The 27,736-nt window shown below is 37.0% G+C and overlaps 1 protein-coding gene across 3 annotated transcripts in view; it reads left to right on the forward strand.

The window, feature by feature from the left end:
* TEX11 (testis expressed 11) overlaps positions 1 to 27,736 on the forward strand; it is a 483,245-nt gene that overhangs the window by 359,758 nt on the left and 95,751 nt on the right. For all 3 annotated transcript variants that reach the window (XM_077147058.1, XM_077147060.1, XM_077147059.1), the window contains 3 exons: positions 425 to 495; positions 1,944 to 2,060; positions 15,229 to 15,301. In XM_077147058.1, coding sequence (XP_077003173.1) covers positions 425 to 495; positions 1,944 to 2,060; positions 15,229 to 15,301 — 261 coding nt within the window. The remainder of the gene's footprint in view (positions 1 to 424; positions 496 to 1,943; positions 2,061 to 15,228; positions 15,302 to 27,736) is intronic.

Consider the following 27,736-nt stretch of genomic DNA (forward strand, 5'->3'; position numbering starts at 1 on the left):
ACCACTTCCAGTTGGTGAGCTCCTTGGTGATCCTCATTTTTAAATAGATTTGTGCCAACTAAAAATTCCTATTGTATGTCTCCAGTAGTTTTTTTTTCTACAAATCAATGTATTTTTTTCCTTCGAAATAAATACAAACCAGTTTGAAAGGTAGGGGGGTCTATGGGAAGGGGAAGGAGATTGGGGACAAGCCCTTCTAATTTTCTTCTAGTTCAGCACTATTTCCATTGGTCATTAGCCTAGAATTAAAGCTTAGAAGTGATAGGAGTCTAAATTGAACTGGGAAAAAACTGAAGTTTATTTTTTAGTTCCCAAGAAATCTATTATTAATATATTAATATTAAAGATGTAGATGGTATAGGTTATAATGGTATAGACTAAACAGTAGATTTTTATAATTATAGTATTTCATGTTAACTTTCAGCTTGGAACTTGGGTGTGCAATCTGATAAGAACCCAGTGGCAATGAGAGAGTTTTTCATGCTTTCTTACAAGGTAAGTTACTTCTAATAAGTATCTCATGCATGGATCACAAAGATATAACCATTAGTTTATAGTCAAGAGTTAAATTGACTCTTGACCTAGGAACTTTTAATACATGTCTAAGCAGGAATGATCTAAGAAGAATTTGATCCCTATAGAATATGTGTGAATATGGGGCAGGTTTCCCTATACCAAAATACCACACACACCCATCATGGAGCCTAAAATTCTACCATTAGGGATTTATTCCTTTGCAGAGACATTTCAATCTACCAGAGACCTATGTATATTAAAATCTAGGTATATTTAGGAGGGGAAGAATCTAAGCAGTTGTCAATTACCAACACATTGGGAAGAGTTATGGGTATAAGTCAATAGGAATATAGAATAAGTGTCTGAGGACAAGCAGGGGCTGAAAAGGAAGATAAGAAGCTTGGATCTACTTTATAACTTTTCTTACACCAGGTCCTGTATATCAGAATGTGTGAACTTGTTACTCAATTATGAACATTTTAAAATAATTATAAACCCCCAAGGTAGAGGTTAAACCCTAAAAGACAATCAGGTATTGATGGGGGAATAAAGGGGGAGGGATAAAGAATATCTCTCATATATATTCAGAAAAACAGTCTAATATGCTGAGATAGATTAAATATTAAAAGTTTTAGAGATGGAAAGAAATGAGATTATCTAGCATAACCTCCTTACCTTACATATGAGTAACCCAAGGCCTAGAGAGAGTGAATGTCTTAAAATGTTATTGATTCAGTGATGGTGACGATTATGATCACTAAATGTTTTGGAAGATTAAGAAATAATCTTTGAGAATTTAGGTATAATTGCCCTTTAATTTACATGAAATAACGTAGTTTTAGTTTTGATGTTTGTGATAGCACTAGTAGGATTGGTATGTAAGTATCACAAGTAGTCTAGGATTTCATTGTAGTAGAAAGGTAGGTGTTTTACTCTAAAGCTAGAGGACAAGGTTTAGTGATAAGGTTATGCCTAATACCTAACAAGATTTGACATTGTCTCTTTCTACCATGCAATATATGTACCATACAATACATGTACTAATTTCAATTACAATACATGTAGTAAGCTCTAGTCAATACAGAGGAATAAATTTGCCAGGGGAAAAAAACCACTTGGAAATTACAACATAAACTACAAAGTAAATCACTAGATAGAAATACAGAGGGAAATGTCACTGGGAAAGATAGGAAAACTGTGAAGAAATGAAGCTTTTTATCTCTAGGAAGGTGCTATAAACAATGGAAAGTAATATAAAATTAAAACTGTAAGTCACTGTTATAGTTTGTATCATTTTTAAGGTGAAATGTGCTTTTCCAGCTGAATTTTGCATTTCAAATAGGAGGTTGCTGATTTTCATTCTGATTGTTTGTTTTCACCTGGCAGAAGTCTCACTATTCATTGATGTTCTGGTTATTTCTTATCAGCTGTCCCAGTTTTGTCCTTCTGATCAAATAGTTCTGATTGCACAGAAAACATGTTTACTCATGGCAGCTGCAATTGATCTAGAGCAAGGGAGAAAGGCTTCAACAACTTTGGAACAGGTAATGTGCAGCCTTCACATTTAAAACAAGAATCCCATGTGCTATTTGATACCTTTCCCTTCTTTGGTGCTGTCCTTTCTCATTCCCTTTAGAGAATCATTCCTCTATTCCAGCAGAATCTTTTTTTTATTTTTATTTTTAAATTTTTTATTGTATAGTATAACATTTATACAAAGCAACGAAATAGAAAATCAATAGTTTTCAAAGCACTCTTCAACAAGTACTTACAGGACAAATCCCAGAGTTTGACATAGGCTACCATATGATCCTCTCCGATTTTTCCTTCTAACTACTCCAGAATATAGGAGGCTAAAGGGCTTAAATATTTTTTTATCATCACAATCAACTTTTTTTCCTTCTTTTTTTGTGAAAAATAACATATAAATAAAAAAGCAATAAATTTCAAAGCACAGCACCACAGTTAGTTGTAGAACATATTTCAGACTTTGACATGTGTTATAATTTCAAAATTTTAGGTTTTTACTTCTAGCTGTTCTAAAATACTGGAGACTAAAAGAGATAGCAATTTAATGATTCAGTATTCATATTCAGTTGTTAGGTCCTGTCTTCTTTGTATGATCCACCATCAACTTTGATCTTTCCTACCTCTTTTTAGAGCTGTTTGGGCTATGGCAATTCTAAATTTCTGATACTGGAAGAGTCTGTCACTAATATGGGGTAGGGAGATGGAACTATCTGATGTTCTGGAGAGGCTGGGCTAGGTTTCAGGACTTATCTGGACCAGGGACCCATCTGGAGGTTGTAGGTTTCTGGAAAGTTACTCCAGTGCATGGAACTCTTATGGAGTCTTATATATTGCCCTAGGTGTTCTTCAGGATTAGCTTGAATGCTCCTGGTTGGGGGTTGGCAGGTTTTGATATATAGCAATGTCTAACTGAAGCTTGCATAAGAGCAACCTCCAGAGTAGGCTCTTGATTCTATTTGAACTCTCTCTGCCACTGATACTTTATTAATTACACGTCTTTTCCCCCTTTTGGGCAGATGTAATTGTTGATCCCATGGTGTCAGGTCTAGATTCATCCTTAGGAGTCATCTCCCACATCACCAAGGAGACTTTCACCCCTGGATGTCATGTCCCATATAGGAGGGATAACAATGATTTCACCTGTGGAGTTGGGCTTAGAGAGACTGAGGCCACTTATGAGCAACAACAGAGGTCCTCCAGAAGTATCCCTTTTTATTTTAATTTATTTTTTCTTTGTTAATTTTTTAATTTTTAAAAAATATAACAAGAAACAAACACATTCTTAACATATGATCATTCCGTTCTATGTATATAATCAGTAATTCACAATATCATCACATAGTTATATATTCATCATCATGATCATTTCTTAGAACATTTGCATCAATTCAGAAAAAGAAATAAAAATAAAACAAAAAAAGCATACATACCATCCCCCTTACCCTCCCTTTAATTGATCACTAGCATTTAAAACTACTAAATTTATTTTAACATTTGTTCCCCCTATTATTTATTTTTATTCCATATGTTTTACTCATCTATCAATAAGGTAGATAAAAACCTTCAGACACAAGGTTTTCGCAATCACACAGTCACATTGCAAAAGCTATATCATTATGCAATCATCTTGAAGAAACATGGCTACTGGAGATAGGGGGCCAAGATGGCGGCTTAGTAAGGTACGTGAGTCTTAGTTCCTCCTCCAAAGCAACTACTAGGTGAACTGAAACAGTGCAGAACAGCTCCCGGGGCCACGGAAGGGAATGGACACACAGCGTACCCCAGTCTGGACTGGTTAGTCTGACTGCGAGACTCGGCTGCGGTGAGATCCCCAAACGGCGCGCGATTTCCCGAGCAGCGGCAGCTGTGGCGGCCGGAGCTCCTCCCTCCCTCCTTCCCAGGCCAGCTGAGAGTCTCGGAGAGGCAAGTTTCCCAAGACGAGGCGCCCGGCGCCCCTCTTTTGCAGGCGGCTTCCTGGTCCGGCTACGAGTCTCAGATCAGAGGGCTACCCAAGCCGCGGTGGCCCTCCCCCGCGGGCGGATTCCTGGTCCGGTGGCGAATTCCCCGGGCCCACCGCAGCCGGCGACCAGCCACAGGGTCCCCTCAAGCCGCGGCAGCAGACGCCCCCACCACGTGCGGCCCCCCGAACCAACGGAGAGAATTGGATTGGAAATCCCCGCCACGGAGATCGGTGACCAGGGGGATCCCTTCCAAACACGTGAGACAAATGTGTGTTAAGAGCGCCACCTACTCGGCAGGATAAGAAAAACAGAACCCAGAGATTTCACAGAAAAATCTTACAACCTTGTTGGGTCCGACACCCAGGGAAATCTAACTAAATGCCCAGATGCCAGCAGCAGAAGATAACGGTCCACGCTCAGAAGATTGAGAATATGGCCCAGTCAAAGGAACAAACCAATAGTTCAAATGAGATACAAGAGCTGAGACAACTAATGCTGAATATACGAACAGAAATGGAAAACCTCTTCAAAAATGAAATCGATAAATTGAGGGAGGACATGAAGAAGACATGGGCTGAACATAAAGAAGAAATAGAAAAACTGAAAAAACAAATCACAGAACTTATGGAAGTGAAGGACAAAGTAGAAAAGATGGAAAAAACAATGCATGCCTACAATGATAGATTTAAAGAGACAGAAGATAGAATTAGTGATTTGGAGGATGGAACATCTGAATTCCAAAAAGAAACAGAAACTATTGGGAAAAGAATGGAAAAATTTGAACAGGGTATCAGGGAACTTAAGGACAATATGAACCGCACAAATATACGTGTTGTGGGTGTCCCAGAAGGAGAAGAGAAGGGAAAAGGAGGAGAAAAACTAATGGAAGAAATTATCACTGAAAATTTCCCAACTCTTATGAAAGACCTAAAATTACAGATCCAAGAAGTGCAGCGCACCCCAAAGAGATTAGACCCAAATAGGCGTTCTCCAAGACACTTACTAGTTAGAATGTCAGAGGTCAAAGAGAAAGAGAGGATCTTGAAAGCAGCAAGAGAAAAACAATCCATCACATACAAGGGAAACCCAATAAGACTATGTGTAGATTTCTCAGCAGAAACCATGGAAGCTAGAAGACAGTGGGATGATATATTTAAATTACTAAGAGTGAAAAACTGCCAACCAAGACTTCTATATCCAGCAAAATTGTCCTTCAAAAATAAGGGAGAAATTAAAACATTTTCAGACAAAAAGTCACTGAGAGAATTTGTGACCAAGAGACCAACTCTGCAAGAAATACTAAAGGGAGCACTAGAGTCAGATATGAAAAGACAGAAGAGAGAGGTATGGAGAAGAGTGTAGAAAGAAGGAATATCAGATATGATATATATAATACAAAAGACAAAATGTTAGAGGAAAATATTATCCAAACAGTAATAACTCTAAATGTTAATGGACTGAATTCCCCAATCAAAAGACATAGATTGGCAGAATGGATTAAAAAACAGGATCCTTCTATATGCTGTCTACAGGAAACACATCTTAGACCGAAAGATAAACATAGGTTGAAAGTGAAAGGTTGGGAAAAGATATTTCATGCAAATAACAACCAGAAAAGAGCAGGAGTGGCTATACTAATATCCAACAAATTAGACTTCAAATGTAAACAGTTAAAAGAGACAAAGAAGGACACTCTCTACTAATAAAAGGAACAATTAAACAAGAAGACATAACAATCATAAATATTTACGCACCGAACCAGAATGCCCCAAAATATGTGAGGAATACACTGCAAACACTGAAAAGGGAAACAGACTCATATACCATAATAGTTGGAGACTTCAACTCACCACTCTCATCAATGGACAGAACATCTAGACAGAGGATCAATAAAGAAATAGAGAATCTGAATATTACTATAAATGAGCTAGACTTAACAGACATTTATAGGACATTACATCCCACAACAGCAGGATACACCTTTTTCTCAAGTGCTCATGGATCATTCTCAAAGATAGACCATATGCTGGGTCACAAAGCAAGTCTTAACAAATTTAAAAAGATTGAAATCATACACAACACTTTCTCGGATCATAAAGGAATGAAGTTGCAAATAATAGGCGGAGTGCCAGAAAATTCACAAATACGTGGAGGCTCAACAACACACTCCTAAACAACAAGTGGGTCGAAGAAGAAATTGCTAGAGAAATTAGCAAATACCTCGAGGCGAATGAAAATGAAAACACAACATATCAAAACTTATGGGACGCAGCAAAGGCAGTGCTAAGAGGGAAATTTATTGCCCTAAATGCCTATATCAGAAAAGAAGAAAAGGCAAAAATGCAGGAATTAACTGTCCACTTGGAAGAACTGGAGAAAGAACAGCAAACTAATCCCAAAGCAAGCAAAAGGAAAGAAATAACAAAGATTAGAGCAGAAATAAATGAAAACAATAGAGAAAATCAATAAGGCCAGAAGTTGGTTCTATGAGAAAATCAATAAGATTGATGGGCCCTTAGCAAGATTGATAAAAAGAAGAAGAGAGAGGATGCAAATAAATAAGATCAGAAATGGAAGAGGAGACATAACTACTGACCTCACAGAAATAAAGGGGGTAATAACAGGATACTATGAACAACTTTACGCTAATAAATACAACAATTTAGAGGAAATGGACGGGTTCCTGGAAAGACATGAACAACCAACTTTGACTCAGGAAGACATAGATGACCTCAACAAACCAATCACAAGTAAAGAAATTGAATTAGTCATTCAAAAGCTTCCTAAAAAGAAAAGTCCAGGACCAGATGGCTTCACATCTGAATTCTATCAAACATTCCAGAAAGAATTAGTACCAACTCTCCTCAAACTCTTCAAAAAAATCGAAGCGGAGGGAAAGCTACCTAATTCATTCTATGAAGCCAACATCACCCTCATACCAAAACCAGGCAAAGATATTACAAAAAAAGAAAACTACAGGCCAATCTCTCTAATGAATATAGATGCAAAAATCCTCAATAAAATTCTAGCAAATCGTATCCAACAACACATTAAAAGAATTATACACCATGACCAAGTAGGATTCATCCCAGGTATGCAAGGATGGTTCAACATAAGAAAATCAATTAATGTAATACACCATATCAACAAATCAAAGCAGAAAAATCACATGATCATCTCAATTGATGCAGAGAAGGCATTTGACAAGATTCAACATCCTTTCCTGTTGAAAACACTTCAAAGGATAGGAATACAAGGGATCTTCCTTAAAATGATAGAGGGAATATATGAAAAACCCACAGCTAATATCATCCTCAATGGGGAAAAATTGAAAACTTTCCCCCTAAGATCAGGAACAAGACAAGGATGTCCACTATCACCACTATTATTCAACATTGTGTTGGAGGTTCTAGCCAGAGCAATTAGACAAGAAAAAGAAATACAAGGCATCAAAATTGGAAAGGAAGAAGTAAAACTATCACTGTTTGCAGACGATATGATACTATACATCGAAAACCCGGAAAAATCCACAACAAAACTACTAGAGCTAATAAATGAGTACAGCAAAGTAGCAGGTTACAATATCAACATTCAAAAATCTGTAACATTTTTATACACTAGCAATGACCAAGCGGAGGGGGAAATCAAGAAACGAATCCCATTTACAATTGCAACTAAAAGAATAAAATACCTAGGAATAAATTTAACTAAAGAGACAAAAAACCTATATAAAGAAAACTACAAAAAACTGCTAAAAGAAATCACAGAAGACCTAAATAGATGGAAGGGCATACCGTGTTCATGGATTGGAAGGCTAAATATAGTTAAGATGTCAATCCTACCTAAATTGATTTACAGATTCAATGCAATACCAATCAAAATCCCAACAACTTATTTTTCAGAAATAGAAAAACCAATAAGCAAATTTATCTGGAAGGGCAGGGTGCCCCGAATTGCTAAAAACATCTTGAGGAAAAAAAACGAAGCTGGAGGTCTCGCACTGCCTGACTTTAAGGCATATTATGAAGCCACAGTGGTCAAAACAGCATGGTATTGGCATAAAGATAGATATATCGACCAATGGAATCGAATAGAGTGCTCAGATATAGACCCTCTCATCTATGGACATTTGATCTTTGATAAGGCAGTCAAGCCAACTCACCTGGGACAGAAGAGTCTCTTCAATAAATGGTGCCTAGGGAACTGGATATCCATATGCAAATGAATGAAAGAGGACCCGTATCTCACACCCTATACAAAAGTTAACTCAAAATGGATCAAAGATCTAAACATTATGTCTAAGACCATAAAACAGTTAGAGGAAAATGTAGGGAGATATCTTATGAATCTTACAATTGGAGGCAGTTTTATGGACCTTAAACCTAAAGCAAGAGCACTGAGGAAGGAAATAAATAAATGGGAACTCCTCAAAATTAAACACTTTTGTGCATCAAAGAACTTCATCAAGAAAGTAGAAAGACAGCCTACACAATGGGAAACAATATTTGGAAACGACATATCAGATAAAGGTCTAGTATCCAGAATTTATAAAGAGATTGTTCAACTCAACAACAAAAAGACAGCCAACCCAATTACAAAATGGGAAAAAGACTTGAATAGACACCTCTCAGAGGAGGAAATACAAATGGCCAAAAGGTACATGAAGAGATGCTCAGTGTCCCTGGCCATTAGAGAAATGCAAATCAAAACCACAATGAGATATCATCTCACACCCACCAGAATGGCCATTATCAACAAAACAGAAAATGACAAGTGCTGGAGAGGATGCGGTGAAAGAGGCACACTTATCCACTGTTGGTGGAATGTCAAATGGTGCAACCACTGTGGAAGGCAGTTTGGCGGTTCCTCAAAAAGCTGAATATAGAATTGCCATACGACCCAGCAATACCATTGCTGGGAATCTACTCAAAGGCATTAAGGGCAAAAACTCAAACGGACATTTGCACACCAATGTTTATAGCAGCGTTATTTACAATTGCAAAGAGATGGAAACAGCCAAAATGTCCATCAACAGACGAGTAGCTAAACAAACTGTGGTATATACATACGATGGAATATTATGCAGCTTTAAGACAGGATAAAATTATGAAGCATGTAATAACATGGATGGACCTAGAGAACATTATGCTGAGTGAGTCTAGCCAAAAACTAAAAGACAAATACTGTATGGTCCCAATGATGTGAATCGACATTCGAGAATAAACTTGGAATATGTCATTGGTAACAGAGTTCAGCAGGAGTTAGAAACAGGGTAAGATAATGGGTAATTGGAGCTGATGGGATACAGACTGTGAAACAGGACTAGATACAAAAACTCAAAAATGGACAGCACAATAATACCTAATTGTAAAGTAATCATGTTAAAACACTGAATGAAGCTGCATCCGAGCTATAGGTTTTTGTTTTGTTTTGTTTTGTTTTGTTTTGTTTTGTTTTGTTTTGTTCTTACTATTATTACTTTTATTTTTTTTCTCTATATTTACATTCTATATCTTTTTCGGTTGTGTTGTTAGTTCTTCTAAACCGATGCAAATGTACTAAGAAACGATGATCATGCATCTATGTGATGAAGTTAAAAATTACTGATTACATATGTAGAATGGTATGATTTCTAAATGTTGGGTTAATTTCTTTTTTTCTGTTAATTAATAAAAAAAATTAAAAAAAAAAAAAGAAACATGGCTACTGGAACACAGCACTACATTTTCTAGTAGTTCCCTCCAGCCTCTCCATTACATTTTACCTAACAAGGTGATATCTATTTAATGCATAAGAATAACTTCCAGGATAGCATCTCAACTCTGTTTGGAATCTCTCAGCCATTGACTCTTTATTTTGTCTCATTTAGCTCTTCCCCCTTTTGGTCAAGAAGGTTTTCTCAATCCCTTGATGCTGAGTCCCAGCTCATTCTAGGATTTCTGTTCCACGTTACCAGGAAGGTTCACACCCCTGGGAGTCATATCCCACTTAAGAGGGCAAGGACGGTGAATTTGCTTGTTGTCTTGGCTGGGAGAGAGGCCACATCTGAGCAACAAAAGAGGTTCTCTTGGGGGTGACTCATAGACCTAATTTTAAGTAGGCTTAACCTATCCTTTGCGGGGTTAAGTTTCATATGAAAAAAACCCCAGGATTGGGGGCTTCGCCTATTGCTTTGGTTGTCCCCATTGCTTGTGAGAATATCACAAATTCTCCACTTGGGGAAGTTGAATTTTCCCCCTTTCTCACCAGTTCCCCAAGGGGACTTTGCAAATACTTTTTTATTCACTGTTCAAATAACTCTGGGATTTATCGGGGCATCTCTCTACACCAGCAGAATCTTGATTTCAGACATCTGTAATGACTTATTCCTTCCTAAGCAAAGGTCACATTTGGTTTGACCTCTTCTATTTAAAAATTTTTTTTATTAGACAAGATACACATTCTCAGAAAAACCACACAGAAAATATGAAATTCCCATATATAGCCCCCCTCATACAGTTTTCCCTAACATTTTGCATTAGTGTGGTACCATTGATGCAACATCATTATTATCATAATTATGCTATTAACTAGTCCATAGTTTACATTAGGATCCACTCTTGTGTTGTACAATCCTATGTTTTTTTTTAATTCTAGTAACAAATATATAACCTTAAGTTCGCCCTTTTAACCATATTCAGATATATAATTCAGTGCTGTTAATTACATCCACAGTGTTGTGCTACTATCACCACCATCCATTACCAAAATTTTTTTGTCACCCCAAGCAGAAATTCTGTACCAATTAATTGGCCTCTTTTAAGAAGATTGAATCTCTTCTTTTAAAATCCCTCTTCTATGGACCACTCTTTCCTAATCTGCTTTTAAATATTCTTTTTTATCTCTTGTTTTTTTAATTAAGAAATCTTCACAGATATACATTCTATACATGGTATACCAGCAATGGTTCATAATATCATCACACAGTTGTGTATTCATTACCATTATCATTTTTTAGAACATTATCATCACTCCAGAAAAAGGATTAAAAAGAAAAAACTGATACATATCATACAGCTTAACCCTCCCTTTCATTGACCACTAGTGTTTCCATCTACCCAATTTATTTTACCCTTTGTCCCCCCTATTATTTATTTATTTATTTATATCCATATTTTTTACTCATCTGTCCATACCCTGGATATAAGGAGCATCAGGCACAAGGTTTTCACAATCACACAGTCACACTGTAAATGTTATGTCTTCATACAGTCGTCTTTAAGAATCTAGGCTACTGGAACACAGCTCAACAGTTTCAGGTACTTCCCTCTAGCCACTCCAATATGCCATAAACTGCAAAGGAAGATCTATGTCATGCATAAGAATATTCTCCAGGATAATGTCTCAACTCTGTTTGAAATCTCTCAGCCACTGAAACTTTGTTTTGGGTCATTTCTCCCCACCCCCGCTTTTGGTCAAAAAGCCTTTCTCAATCTCTTGATGCTGGATCCCAGCTTATCTAGGGCTTTCTGTCCCACGTTGCCAGGGAGATTTACACTCCTGGGAGTCACATAGGAGGGAGGGGAGTGAGTTCAACAGCTGAGTTGGCTGAGAGAGAGATGCCACAGCTAAGCAACAAAAGAGGTTCTCTGAGGTTGATTCTTAGGTATAACTTTAAGTAGGCTTAGCCTATCCTTTGCAGGAATAAGTTTCATAGGGACAAACCCCAAGATCAAGGGCTTAGCCTGTTGATGTTGTTGTCCCCACTGCTTGCGAGAATATTAGAAATTCTCCAAATAGAGAAGTTGGATATTTCCTCCTTTCTCCCCAGTCCCCCAAGGGGGCTTTGCAAATACTTCTATATTTACTGCCCAAATCACTCTGTGATTTATCGGGGCATCACACTAACCTGGACAAACCAACAAAATCTAATGCCCTATGCAAGGTTTAAATATTCTTTATCTTTGTTGTCTTCTTGTGATTATATATGATCCCTAAGACTTTTCCCTCTGCTTTTATTTTCTTTCACACATTTTCTAAAGAAGAATTCATTTATTTCCACAGCTTTGATAGCCATCTGAAAATAAGGATTTACTTATCTTGTTTTTCTTCATACCATTGCATTTGCTTTCTTTGGCCCACATTTTATGCTGCTGTTCTTAAATGTCTCATGTCTCATCATTATTGCAATTTTAGCAAAATAAGGTAAAATTCCTTACCATTGCTAAATTCCACTATCAGCTTCTCCAACTTTGCCCCTTTTAGAAGATAACATCTCAGTCTTCCATACACCAAATGATTGGTTGCCTTTAGTTCTTTACCTTCCTTCTTTCATTCTAATAAAATTGTCTCTAAGTCACACCACCAGCATTTCTTGTATAATTTTAAGATCTAGATCCTCTCTCCTTGTTTTCTCTAACCTGGAAAAAGAAAAGTTCCTAATTTCTCATACTTCCCAGCATTTCTTCTTTTCAACTAGTATGAAATCCTTTTCACTGTTTATTCTCTTCCTCCTCAAGCTCTTCTTTCATATTAATCCTTAGATTTGGAGCAAATTCTCACCAGATCTCTTCCAAATTATTTCCCTATCTTTCCCTTCCCTTGTTGAATTCAACTCAAAAACATTTGAGTACCAAGTGTTCTGGTAGATCTGGGGGGATAGAGAGATTAAGAGGGGACTCTTAAAAAGCTTTCTTTTAAGAAGCCTTTCCATTGTAAAAAGAGATGAGAAAAGAATTTACTTGACCCAGAGTAAACCAAAAAGCAACCATTCTGCTTCTTAACAAGGGTAATTTTATTCTCAGTAGGGATTATTGCTTTACTAAAAAAATACTAATAACATATTATTTTTATATGTGCTTTTAACTTTTTAAAAGTTTTTTCTTTTCAGTTGGTTGTTCTAAGTTTGATCAATTTTGTATCTCCGTGAAGAGAGATCAAATTGAAATGGGTGAAATTTCACAAACACTTAAGTACAGTCCTTAAATTTTTTGTTTGTTTCTAACAACTGTTTTTTTTTTCTGTGTTCTTTTTCTTGTACACTTCTGTGTTCCCTCAGAATTCTAACCTAGTAACCCTTCTAAGTCTTCTTTACTTTTGAAAGCATATCTATTTAGGTAATTTGAGCACTTTCAATTTCTGCCTTTCACCTCCTGGGTATGGTCCCAATGACTTAGACCAAGTACTCTCTGACTCTCTGACTGAAGAATTGTTGAGTTCCTTTATAAACATCTGCTCCTTGTTCTCTAACCCCCCATAAATTCAGATATTTCCGAATAATAAGATAATGAAGGAATATGGATAGACCATATAATCTTAACCTCCATCGTCTCAACCTTCTGGAGATGAATTAGAGAAAGTGAAAGATGGTTTAAAAATATAGTCATTGTAATATATCAAGGACCCACATTTTCTTAGAGAAGAATTGGGTAAAGTACTACTGGCTAGTCAAATATGGCCTATACCCTGTTTTTATACAGCCTGAGAGTTTTGAGAATGATTTTTACATTTATAAAGGGTTGCAAATGAAAACAATATTTGATAGCGAGTACACATGGCTGAGAAAGCCTAAAATACTTTTTTACTCTCTGGCCTTTTACAGGAAAAAGTGTCCCAACCCCTGTATTAGATTATTCTGTTAATAGATTTATTGAGTTCTAACTCACATGCCATACAATTCACCAATTTAATGTGTTCAATTCACAGAGTTGTGAACTTATCAACACAGTCTAATTTTAGAACATTTTCATCGACATGAAAAGAACCCCCTTACCTTTTAGCATTCAGTCTTCATCCCCACCATTAGCCCCAGCCAACTACTAATCTATTTTCTTTCCTTATGAATTGTCTATTCTGAACAATTCAGATAAATGTAGTCTTATGTGACTGGTCCTTGTATAATTTTTTATAATGTTTTCAAAGTTCATCAGTGTTGTAGTGTGTATCAAAACTTCATTCTTTTTATGGCCATATACCCCTCCATTATATGGATAGATGGCATTTATTTATCCATTCATCAGTTGATGGACATTTGTGTTGTTTCTCCTTTTTTTATTATTATGGATAATGCTGTAATTAACATTCATGTACAAGTTTTTGCGTGGATGTATGTTTTCATTTCTCTTGAGTATATACCCTGAAGAGGAATTGCTGGGACATATGCTAACTCTGTCTTTAACCTTTTGAGGAAGTGCCAGACCATTTGCCAAAGCAAAGTCAGTAATTTCTTTTCCCTACTTCTTCCCCTGTGTTGGGTTGCACTTTTCATGTTTCTTTGCATATTTCATAAAATTTTTTAAAAACTGGACATTTTAGATAACATATTGTAGCATCTTTGGATACTGATCTGCCCCTCAGGCTCATTGTTGTTATTGTTTGCTTGTTTATTTGTTTAATGACTTGACTGGGCTTGTTCAGTGAATTCTACTTCCCCCTCAATGTATAGCCCCTGATGTCACTCCTCAGTGGCTTCTCAGAAGACATAGCTTTGGGCACAGTCATGCAGACGCATTGCCCCCATGAGATGGCAGTCCTTTCTTTGACTGGTTCTTTCCATGATCTTTCTGTTAAGCTTTGTCTCTTGATATCACACCAGTGTCAGTCTTGACTAATTGCTAGGTGATTACACTGGGAATTTTTTGTTTTGTTTTTGTATGTTTTGGTTTTTTTAACTATGCTTTACAGTTTGATCCAATTGAATTTAGGCACCTTTGAAGGGGTAGGTCTTCTTAGCTGTCTCTTTCCTTGATTATCTCTGTAAACGTCTAGCTGTTCTAACTTTTTGTTTGTTGTTATTATGAAGCTACCAACCTCCTCTTAATTACTCACCATCAAAATCTCCATTATTTTTGATAGTGCCCTTAGAGTTAAACTTCTCCAAGCTCTGTTGCAAATAATGCCAGCCTCCTTAGGGAAAGCTATAGAGGTCTCTGTTCTAATGTCCTGCCTCTCTGGGTAAAAACTCTGCATTGTTGTTTGGGAGCTGGGGTTAGGGACAGTGACCTACTTCTTTCAGGGTGACATCCCAGCTCTCCAGGTGGAGTTCTGGGCAGGCATGTAATCTTGGTTTGCTTTCCACAGCATGGAAACTTTGTTCTATGACAATCTGGGGCAAAGGTGATCAAGGCTCAGTATTCTCAGCCTGCTGTACCTGGGGTTGAATTTCTGCCCTATGAAAGGGGACTTGGTGGAAAGAGGGAGCTCTTTATCATTGAAACTAATTCACTGCATTTTTGACAAATAGACTGAATTGCTGAATCGTGCTCTTGAGCAGATCCATAAGTGCAAAGACATCTGGACTCTCCTGAAAGAAACAGGTACATTGGGAATTGGAAATTTAGTAATACTGTTATGAAGGGGGTCTAAAATCTGAATAACCTAAATCTTTTAGTCGGTATTTTTGCCTATCATATCTGTTTTTTACTCTTGGTCAAATGACTGCTTGAATTAAAAATATTTTTATCTTGCTTTTTATGAAAGGATATTATTGAATATAAAATTAAGATCATTATTGTTGAAATAACATTATTGCTCTTAGGTCACTAGATTTAATGTCTAATTTAATCAGACCTTACCTCTGGATAAATATAGGCTTCCAAACCACAATGAAGATATCAAATACTGCTAACATTTTGTTATGAAGTAATCAAAATAGTAGTAAACTTTTAAAATTTATATAATAGTTTGCTACTGTTTCCTCAATAAGGATGCTATTTGCTTTTTGGGGGGGAGTACATGGTCCAGGAATCAAACCCAGGTCTCCCACATGGAAGGCAAGCATTCTTCCATTGAACCACCCATGCACCCAATGCTATTTGCTTTTAACTAACATATATTTAAGCAATATATATGTACCTTCTCTGTGTTGCATAGAAAATATTCGGGAAGGAAAGGTAAGGTCAAAACTGTAAATACTGACTGCCTCTAGGAAATATGTTGAAAGCAGGGTGACAGCTGATTTTTTTTACTTCATACAGTTCTGTACTTTTACAAAAAGCATATATTACTTTTATAATAAAATACTTTACAAGAAAAATCCCACCATCACATTGCTTCAAGGGATGTGAAATTCATTTATACTTTTATAGTGCCCAACTTTTTGCTGTAAATTGTGCTGGATTGGTTATTATATTAGCCAGAAAATATTTATTTGGTACCTACTTTGTGACAGATGCTATAAGCTAATAGAAATATAACAGTTTCTTTGTTTGTGTTGGCTAGCATTTTCCAGATAATGTTAAGTAATAATGATTATAGTATATATTCTTATTTCGTTCCAGTTTTAAGTCTGCTTTTACCTTTTTAAGGATGATATTGGCTTTTAGGTTTAGATAGGTTTCTTTTCTTAACTTTTTTTGTTATATAATATATCATATATACAAAGCAAAACAAGAAAAAAAGCATTGATTTTCAAAGCACACTTCAACAAGTAGTTACGCAACAGATCCCAGAGTTTGTCATGGACTGCCATACAATCCTCTCAGATTTTTCCTTCTAGTTGCTCAAAAACACTAGAGGCTAGAAGGAATATTAATATAGTGATTCAGCAGCCATACCATTTGTTAAATCCCATTTTCTCTGTTATACCTCCTCCTTCTTTAATCCTTCTCCCAACCTATAAGGATCTCTGGGGAATGCCTGCTCTGACTTTTTCATGTTGAGGAGTGTCCACACTGGAGGATGGGGGATGTAATTAACTGGCAATCCTGGAGAGGCTGGTTCCTCTAGATTTCAGGATTTATTTGAGCTAGGAACCCTCTTGGAATTATATGTTCCAGGAAGGCAAACCTAGTGTGTGAAACTTTTCTAAAGTCTCAGTTCAAGCCCTAGGTGTTCTTAAGGGTCAATAGGAGTGATGTTCATTGGGGTTTGGCAAACCCTGGCAATTAGTACTATCTGACACTTGCACAAGAACAGCCTCTTTACTCCATTTGATCTCTCATGGCCACTGATGCCTTATTTTATTACACTTTTTCCTCCTTTTGGTCAGGAAGGCATTTTCAATCCTATGATGCCAGTGCCAGACTCATCCCCAGGAGTCATGCCCCACGTTGTCAGGGAGATTTTCAACCCTGAATGGCTTGTACCATGTAGGGGGGAGGGCAACAATTTTCCTTGCAGAGTTCATCTTAGAGAGAGAGAGGCCACATCTGAGCAACAAAGAGGCTTTCTGGAAACAACTCTTAGGCCTCCTTATGATTAGTCTTAGCTTCTCCCCTATGGAACTAAGTTCATAAAAGCAAGCCTCAAAATCTAAGTCTTGACCTATTTTCTTGGGCCTATTTTCCTGGGAGTCTTAAGTGGTTGGGAGGGTATCTGGGGTTTCCCAGTTGGGAAAGTTTAATAGTTCCACATATATATTTTCCCCTTCAGTTCCTCAAGAGACTCTACTAATACTTTTTTTTAACTTTTTTATTGTATAATATTACATACGTACAAGGCAAAGAAATAAAGAAGCAATAGTTTTCAGAATACTCTTTGACAAGTGGTTACAGGACAGATCCCAGAGTTTGTCATGGACTACCATATGATCCTCCCAGATTTTTCCTTCTAGCTGCCCCAGAATATAGGAGGCTAGAAGTCATAAATACTTTTTTATCATCACAATCGACTTTTCTTTCTTTTTTTGTGAAACATGACATAAATACAAAAAAAAGCAATACATTTCAAAGCACAGCACCTGTGCTGGTTTGAAGGGATGTATGTCTCCTAGAAAAGCCATGTTTTAATCTAAATCTCATTTCATAAAGGCAGAATAATCCCTATTCAATACTGTATGTTTGAAACTGTAATCAGATCATCTCCCTGGAGATGTGATTTAATCAAGAGTGGTTGTTAAACTGGATTAGGTGATGACTTGTCTCCACCCATTTGGGTGGGTCTTGATTAGTTTCTGAAGTCCTATAAAAGAGGAAACATTTTGTTGAAGAATGGGAGTGATTCAGAGAGAGGAGAGCAGAATGACATAGCCACAAGAAGCAGAGTCCACCAGCCAGTGACCTTTGGAGATGAAGAAGGAACATGCCTCCTGGGGAGCTTCATGAAACAGGAAACCAGGAGAAGAAGCTAGCAGATGACACCGTGCTCGCCATGTGCCCTTCCAGATGAGAGAGGAACCCTGACTATGTTCACCATGTGCCTTTCCAGATGAGAGAGAAACTGACTGTGTTCACCATGTGCCCTTCTCACTTCAGAAAGAAACCATGAACTTCATCGACCTTCTTGAACCAAGGTATCTTTCCCTGGATGCCTTTGATTGGACATTTCAATAGATTGGTTTTAATTGCGACATTTTCTCAGCCTTAGAACTGTAAACTAGCAACTTATTAAATTCCCCTTTTTAAAACCATTCCATTTCTGGTATGTTGCATTCTGACAGCTAGCAAACTAGAACAACATCCCAGAGTATATTAAGATAATCAAAAAGTATTGGCAAAGTCCCTTGAGGGATGGGAGAAAAATTTAGGAACTATTAAACTTTACCACCAGGGAAACCCTGGATACTGTGCCAAACCTTAGGGACACCCAAATCAATAGGCCAAGCCCTTGACCTTAAGACTTGCTCTTGTGAAGCTTATGTATGTAGCAGAGAAGCTTAACCTACCTATCGTTATGCATAAGGGTCACCTCCAGAGGACCTCTTTTGCTGCTCAGATATGGCCGTTTCTGGTATATTGCATTCCAGCAGCTAGCAAACTAGAACAGCACCACAGTTAATTGTAGAACATATTTCAGAATTTTACATGGGTTACAATGCCACAATTTTAGGTTTTTACTTCTAGCTTCTCTAAGATTCTGGAGACTAAAAGAAATATCAATTTAATGATTCAGCAATCATATTCATTTGTTAAATCCTATCTTCTCTGTATAAGTCCACCATCACCTTTGATCTTTCTCTCCCTCTCTTTAGCAGTGTTTAGGCTATGGCCATTCTAACATTTTCATGTTGGAAAGGTCTGTCAATAATATAGGGTAGGGAGATGGAACTATCTAATGTTCTAGAGAGGCTGGGCCCTTTAGGTTTCAGGACTTATCTGGTCCAGGGACCTATCTGGAGGTTGTAGGTTTCTGGAAAGTTGCTCTAGTGCCTGGAACCCTTGTGGAATGTTATATATTGCCCTAGGTATTCTTCAGGATTGGCTGGAATGATCCTGGTTGGGGTTTGGCAAGTTATGGTACATAGCAATGTCCAACTGAAGCTTGCATAAGAGCAACCTCCAGAGTAGCCTCTCGACTCTGAACTCTCTCTGCCACTGCTACTTTATTAGTTGTACTTCTTTTCCCCCTTTTGGTCAGGATGGAATTGTTGATCCCAAGGTGCCAGGGCCAGGCTCATCCCTGGGAGTTATCTCCCATGCCACCAGGGAGACTTTCACCCCTGGATATCGTGTCCCATGTAGTAGGGAGGGTAATGATTTCACTTGCAGAGTTGGGCTTAAAGTGAGGCCACATCTGAGCAACAAAAGAGATCCTCCAGAAGTAACTCTTAGGCATACCCATAGGTAGGCTAAGCTTTTCTGCTAGCTATATAAGCTTCACAAGAGTAAGTCTCAAGATTAAGGGCATGGCCTACTGATTTGGGTATCCCTATAGTTTGACACAGTATCAGGGGATTCCCTGATGGTAAAGTTTAATAGTTCCATATTTTTTCTCCCATCCCTCAAGGGAGTTTGCTAATACTTTTTTTTTTTTACATGGCAGGCACTGCCAATACTTTTTGCTTATCTGTTTAACATACTCTAGGATGTATCCAGGCATTACATTAAGCTATACAGGATTAAAGGACCTCTTTCTTATTTTGGGCTCCCTGTGTTTCTGTTATTCAAATGAGCTGTACAAATAGGTTGAGTTAGATTATGTGCTACAGAAAATTTCAGTTCCAGACCAAATAAACCTTTCGTCCTTTGATCTCAAAGAGTATGTGTGGTTCTAAAATATAGACAATGTCTTCCTTACCTCTGTGTTCTGAATTACTTTGACCCCAACCTGATTGGCTTCATTCTTATCTCTAAATAAGATATCCAGAAATAATAATTACCACTCTGGACTAAATGTGTCTGCTATAAAAGCTTACAATCTAGGCCCCTGTTTTCTTATAAGCATTTTCTAAAGGAGACCATACCATTGTTATTCTTTTGTTTCTGGCTTTCTACTAATACTTTTTAATTATCAGCCCACCATAGTCTGAGATATATCCTAGCACTACATCAAGCCATAGAGAATTACAAGGTCTCATTCCCATTCTGGACTCCAGGAATCCAGGCTGTCAAATGATTCAGACTATGTGTTACAAAAAATTTAACTTCTAGGCATAATAAATCTCTCTGCCTTTGATCTCATACAGCAGCTGAAGATCTAGAGTACATACACTATTGTTTTGTACCCTGCGTTCTAATTTACCTTAGACTCAGCCAGATTGGCTTCGTTTTAAACTCTGAGGCCTAATCTCTTTCTTGGTTACTTAAACTGTTATTATATATAGCTATGCTAACTTTCTGGACTGCAGCATTCTATTTCTGGGACCCAGGTGTCACAGACATACACAAAGTTCCAGAGAAATACCAGCTGATACACATATAGCTCAATGTCTCAGAATCCAGAAATACATCCACAACTTCAGACCAAATGTAGCTGCTATAAGGGCCCACAATTCAGGCTCTCATTTTTTATAAATATATTCTGAGAGAGACCTTAGCATATTTGATCTTTGGTTTCTGGCCTATTCTGCAGTCCATTGTCTCCAAGGTTTATTCAGTTGGTCATGTGCCCCTCAATGTCCCTCGTTTTTGTAGCTACACACAATTCCATCATATAAATGTATCATCATTCGCCATTGTACTTCCCAGTTACTGTATCATTCAGCTCCCTTTATCCATTGGGCATCATGAATAATGTCCAAAATAAACAAATTGTGTCTTACAGTATCTTTGTTTGGTTTTGCAATCAGCAGCACTGTCAATTTTAGACAATTTTCATTGGTCTGTAATGACAAAGAACCGGCAAACATAATGTCACCAACTATCGAATCAAACTACCCCTTATCACTTGTCCCTCCCTCCCCCACCACCAGTTATTTGCTCCTGGTAGTGCTATGCTATTGTTGATGTTTTCCTGTTAACTGTTGGCCATAGCATGCATTTTTAGTTTTCCTCCTAGATCCCTCTACTATTGATTCTTTGTCCACTATCGAACCATTGAAATAGTTCATGTGAGAACTTATTTATAATGATAAATTTCATCATTGGGATACATGGCACTATATATTCCCTTTCAATTACATTCATCTTCAATATGGCAGTGTTACTTATAAACCTGCTAATTAGTTATCATCACTTCTATCTGTTCCCTTGGATTTAGATTCAGCCTCTTTGGGTAGCCTTTCCTCTGTCTCTAGTTTTTGTCTACCTCTAGGTCTGCTATTTTCTACAATATAACCTCTAAGATTACCTTTATCAAAGCCATAATAACAAAATCATATGGTATCTTTCCTTTTGTGACTGACTTACTTCGCTCAGCATTATGTCCTCAAGGTTCATGCATGCTGTCATAATGTTCCAGGACATCATTTCATCTTACTGCTGCATAATATTCCATCGTATGTATATACCACATTTTGTTTATCTACTCCTCTGGTGATGGATTGTTTCCATCTCTTGGAAATTGTGAATAGGGCCACTATGAACATCGGTATGCAAATGTCTGTTCGTGTCACTGCCCTCAGCTCCTCTGGGTATATACTGAGTATTGGTCTTGCCGGGTCATAGGGCAACTCAATATTTATTTTTTTTAGGAATCACCAAACTGTCTTCCACAGCAGGTGCACCATTATACATTCCCACCAACAGTGAATAAAGGTTCCTATTTCTCCACATCCTCTCCAACATTTGTAGTTGTCCATTTGTTTAATAGCCATTCCGTATAGGTGTGAGGTGATATCTCATTGCCATCTTAATTTGCATTTCCCTTATACCTAATGAAAATGTGCTTTTTAGCCATCTGTATTTACTCTTCTGAATAGTGTCTATTCATATCATCTGCCCATTTGATAATTGGGTTGTTTGTTCTTTTGTTGTTGAGCTGCATAGTTTCTTTATGTACACAGAATTTCAAACCTTTATCTCTTACGTTGCTTGCAAATATTTTCTCCCATTGAGTTGGCTGCCTCTTCACCTTTTTTACAAAGTACTATGAGGCACAGAAGCTCTTGATCTTAAGGAGTTCCCATTTGTCTATTTTTTCTTTTGCTACTGGTGCTTTAGGTGTAAAGTTTAAGAAGCTTCCTCCTATTATTACATCTTGAAGTTGTTTCCTTGCATTTTCTTCTAAAAGTTTTCTTGTACTGGCTCTTACATTTATGTCTTTAATCTATTTTGAGTTGATTTTTGTATAGAGTGTAAGGTAGGGATCCTCCTTCATTCTTTCGGCTGTTGATATCCAATTCTCCCATGCCTATTTGTTGGAAAGACTTAGGTAGATTTCTTTTGTATTAAATGTCTACCTCTTCTTTGTATTAAATATCCACCTCTTCCTGTGTTAATAAGAGTTATTTTTAAATCAGTGGATATTGAATTGAATTACATGCCTTTTCAGCTTCTGTGGAAATAATTATATAATTTTTCTAGTTTGATCTATTAACCTATTGCATTGTAAGAGTGCAGTTCCTAAAATTAAGTCAGCGTTACATTCCTGGAATAAACCCTATTTGGTCATGGTGTGTTATTATTTTAATATGCTGATAAATTGTTTCCTAATATTTAGAAATTGTTGGCCTGTCATTTTCTTTTGTATGTATGTGTGATACCTTTCACAGAATTTAGTATCAACTTTGTAAAAATAATGTGGAAGCTTTCCTTTTTTCTATTTTCTGGAAAACTTCTGTTCCTTAAACGTTTGGTAGCATTCTTTTGTGAAACTGACTAGGCCTGCTCTTTTTTTTTTATGGGGGAGGGGTAATGCACATAACACATATTTAACTCTTTGACAGCTAATTTAGATTTCTCAGAACCACACACTGGGAAGATCATTTATGTGTAAGTGATTTATGAAAGAACTGTACCCAGGAAAAACCAGTGAGAGATTGCAGGCAGTAAAATAGGTAAGAGAAAGAAGCCACCCAAAAGTGGTACTTTATCAGGCAGAGTTTTCATAAGAGTGGCTTCAGTTATTGTGAACCATTGATTGTACACTTTGGATGATTACATGGTATGTGCATATATAATATATACTGTTTTAGTTTGAAAGCTGCCGGAATGCGATATACCAGGAACAGAATGGCTTTTAAAAAGCGAAATGTATTAAGTTCCAAGTTTACAGTTCTAAGGTCATGAAAATGTCCCAATTAAGACACCAACAAGAGGTTACCTTCACTCAAGAAAGGCCGATAACTTTTGAGGTTTCTTTTTCAGCTGGGAGGACACATGGGAGCATCTGCTAGCTTTCTCTCCTGGCTTCTTGTTTCATGAAGCTCACCCAGGGGCATTTTCCTTCTTCATCTCCAAAGTTCTCTGGCTCTGTGGGCTCTGCTGGTTCTGGTTTGCTCTAAAGCTTTTTCCAAAATAGTTCCCTCCTAAAGGACTCTAGTAAGCCATCCCACTTTGAGTGGGTAGTGACACATCTCCATGGAAACCATTTAATCAAAAGTTACTACCCACAATTAGGTGGGTTATATCTCCATGAAAGCAATCAGAAAGGTCTCCGTCAGTAATATTGAATGACGATTAAAGGACATGGCTTTTCTGGGGTACATAATAGCTTCAAACTGGTACATATATCAATAAAAAAATAAAGTATATTTTAAAAAAAAACAGTGGCTTCAGTTTAATCCTGTTGTGGTACTACTGAGTGTAACTTAACCTTATAGATCGTCCCCACTCAAGATAGAAACATGGGCTTTCACTTTCTACACCAGTCAGTGATTGCCAAAGAGGAGCACAATGAGGAGAACATAAACTCCAAGGCAATTCGGGCTCTCTGCATATGTAGGCAGAGTGGCTTCAATATCTGAAAGCAGTCCTTATAGGAAAAGACCAAGATAAGGGCATTTGGAAAAACAAAAACATAACCAAAGCCAATGGGAGAGGGATCTAATGGGATCTGAGTGGGGCATTAACAGAGTCTTCTCTAATAACTTTCTTTTTTTTTTTTTTTTTTCGCATGGGCAGGTACCGGGAATCAAACCCGGATCTCTGAAATGGCAGGCGGGAAATCTGCCTGCTGAGCCACTGTGGCCCAACCAAACAACTTTCTTTTAATTTTTCTATTGTAATTGATTTGATTTGCTTTTCTGCCTCTTAAGGAATCAGCTTGGTAAATGGTATTTTCTTAGAAAATATCCCTTTAATCCAGCTTTTCAATTATATTTTCATAGGGTAATTTCAGTTTCCTTTTTGTGGTTATTAATTTCATTTTTCAAAAAATATTTGTACTTTCTCCTTATGTTCAGTATTTTTTTTGTATGCTGTATGGCAGGGGTCACATTTCATTCTTTTTCCATGTGAATATCCCGTTATTACAGCACCATTGTTGAAGTTTTGTTTGCTTTTTGTTGTTGTTGTTGGTTTGTTTGTTTTGGGGAAGTACATGAATCGGGAATTGAACCTAGGTCTTCCACATGGCAGGCAAGAATTCTACCACTGAACTACCCTCACACCCCCATTTTCTCCCTTTTTATTGCTTTTTCCAAAACTAGTATCACTTGGATTTACTTGTTCTACATTTTTATGTTTTCTAATTCATTAAATTCTGCTCTTATCTTTATTTAATTCTTTCCTTCTGTTTTCTTGGTTTTATTTTGTTTTCTGTTTGTAATTTCCGAGTTAGATGCTTAATTAACTTACTTGTATTTTTTTGTTATATTACTTAGAGTTATGTTAGTTGCAGTAATAAATGCTCACCCAACTTTTCGTGGCTTACTACAATAATAGAAGTTTTTTGGTGGGATTGGCTCTGCCAGCTTCATTCAATATATGGCTTCCACGTTTGCCGTTTATAGCAACATCCTCATGGCAGAACAGGAAATAGCGTGGAAAATAGTGTATGCTTTTATGGGTCAGACTGGAGCCATCACTTTCATTTACATTCCATTGACTAGAACTCATTCTTATGCTCAACTCCAACTGCAAATGAAAGCTAGAGAAAAGAAATGGATTTTTTTGGTGGACAATTAGAATTCTGACATCTTCTGTTAATAAAGGTCATGAATTTTGCTATGTGCACTGCTTTAGCTGTAGTCTATAGATTCTGATATCTGGTATTTTCATTATCACTATTTTCTAGATGTTCTGTAGTTTCAGTTTTTAAAAATGTCCAGATGCTAATATTTTGTTGTTATTCCCTGATTTCATTCTTAATTTATATTTTGTTATGCTGTGATCAGATAATATTGTATGTAGTATTTTTATGTCTTGAAAATTATTCAGGTTTTCCTTCTGATCAATTTTGTAAATGTTCAGAGAGTACATGGGAAAAAAGATGAGATTTCTGTTTTCAGAGTTTAGGGTATCTTTCAGGGTATGGTGTATATTTCCATTAAATCTGCTTTAGTATGTTATTTGGGTCCTCTATAGCCTTGTTTTTTTGTTTTTGACATCATTATTCCTTTAAGCTATCATGGATTGAGAGTGGTAAGTTAAATTTTAAGTGTTTATGTTCCTCTGTATAATTCCTATGGTTTTTGCTTTGCTTTTGTTTTTGTTTTGTGTGTGTGTTGCAGGTATTTGTAACTTATATTTTCATAGTGGATTTCATTTATTTATTTTATTCAATGCATTTTTTAACTTTTTTATTGTATAATATAACATATATACAAAGCAAAAAAAGAAAAAAGCAATAGTTATCAAAGCACTCTTCAAAACGACGTTACAGGACAGATCCCAAAGTTTGTCATGGGCCACCAAATGATCCTCTCAGATTTTTCCTTCTAGCTACTCCAGAATGTAGGATGCTAGAAGAAATAAATATTTTTTTATCATCACAATCAACTATTTTTTCTTCTTTGTGAAAAATAACATATATACCAAAAAGCAATAAATTTCAAAGGACAGCACCACAATCTATTGTAGACCACAAGTTAGACTTTGGCATGGGTTACAATTCCACAATTTTAGATCTTTACTTCTAGCTGCTCTAAGATAATGGAGACTAAAAGAGGTATCAATTTAATGATTCAGTAACCATATTCATTTATTAAATCCCATCTTCTCTCTGTATAATTCCACTATCACCTTTCATCTTTCTATCCCTCTCTTTAGCAATGTTTGGGCTATGGCCATTTTAACTTTTTCATGTTGGAAGGGTCTGTCAATAATATGGGTTAGGGAGATGGAACTATCTGATGTTCTAGAGAGGCTGGGTCCTTTAGATTTCAGGACTTATCTGGTCCAGAGATCCATCTGGAGGTGGTAGGTTTCTGAAAAGTTACTTTAGTGCATGGAACCTTGTGCAATCTTATGTATTGCCCTAGGTATTCTTTAGGATTGGCTGGAATGGTCCTGGTTGGGGTTTGGCAAGTTATGATACGTAGCAATGTCTAATGAAGCTTGCATAAGAGCAACCTCCAGAGTAGCCTCTCGAATCTATTTGAACTTTCTCTGCCACTGATACTTTATTAGTTACACTTCTTTTCCCCCTTTTGGTCAGGGTGGAATTGTTGATCCCACAGTGCCAGGGCCAGACTCATCCCTGGGAGTCATCGCCCATGCCACCAGAGAGACGTTCACCCCTGGATATCATGTCCCACGTAGGGGAGAAGGCAATGATTTCACTTGCAGAGTTGGGCTTAGAGAGAGTGAGGCCATATCTGAGCAACAAAAGAGATCCTCCAGAAGTAACTCTTAGGCATACCTATAGGTAGGCTAAGCTTCTCTGCTACCTAGATAAGCTTCATAAGTGTAAGCCTCAAGATCAAGGACTTGGCTTACGATTTGGATGTCCCTAAAGTTCGACACTGTATCATGGGTTTCCCTGATGGTAAAGTTCAATAATTCCATATTTTTTCTCCCATCCCTCAAGGGATTTTGCCAATACATTTTGATTATCTGCTTAATATACTTTAGGCTGTATCCAGACATTACATTAAGCTATATAGGATTAAGGGACCTCTTCCTAAATTTCAGCTCCCTGTGTTTCAGCTGTTAAAATGAGCTATACAGACAGGTTGAGTTAGATTATGTGCTATAGAAACTTTAAGTTCCAGACCAAATAAATCTTTCTTTCTTTGGTCTCAAAGAGTATTTGTGGTTCTAAAATATAGACAATGTCTTCCTTACCCCTGTGCTCTGAATTACTTTAACCCTGACCTGCTCAGCTTCATTCTTATCTCTAAATTCCAGGTTATTTATATATATAAAACATCCTCTCAAAATCCAGAAATAATAATTACCACCCCAGACTAAATGTGTCTGATATAAGAGCTTATAATCTAGGCCCCTGTTTTTTTATAAGCGTTTTCTAAATGAGACCATACATTTGCTCCTTCGTTTTTGGCTTCTTTTGAGTCACCAAATGTCCCACAAGTTCATTCACAGTGTTGCATGCCTCACAACTTCATTCCTTTTTCTAGCAGCACAATATTCAGTTATATGTATACACCATCGTTCGCCAATCTATTTCTCAGTCAGTGCATCCTTCAGCCATCTGCATTCATCAGGCATCATGTATAATGCCGAAAGTCCACAGTCCATCAATACTCTAAATTTTAGATAATTTCATTGTTCCTACGAAAAAGATAACCACTAAACATACCCTGACCAGAT

The sequence above is a fragment of the Tamandua tetradactyla genome, chromosome X (genome assembly GCF_023851605.1).
Source record: "Tamandua tetradactyla isolate mTamTet1 chromosome X, mTamTet1.pri, whole genome shotgun sequence".
NCBI classification, from domain to species: Eukaryota; Metazoa; Chordata; class Mammalia; order Pilosa; family Myrmecophagidae; genus Tamandua; species Tamandua tetradactyla.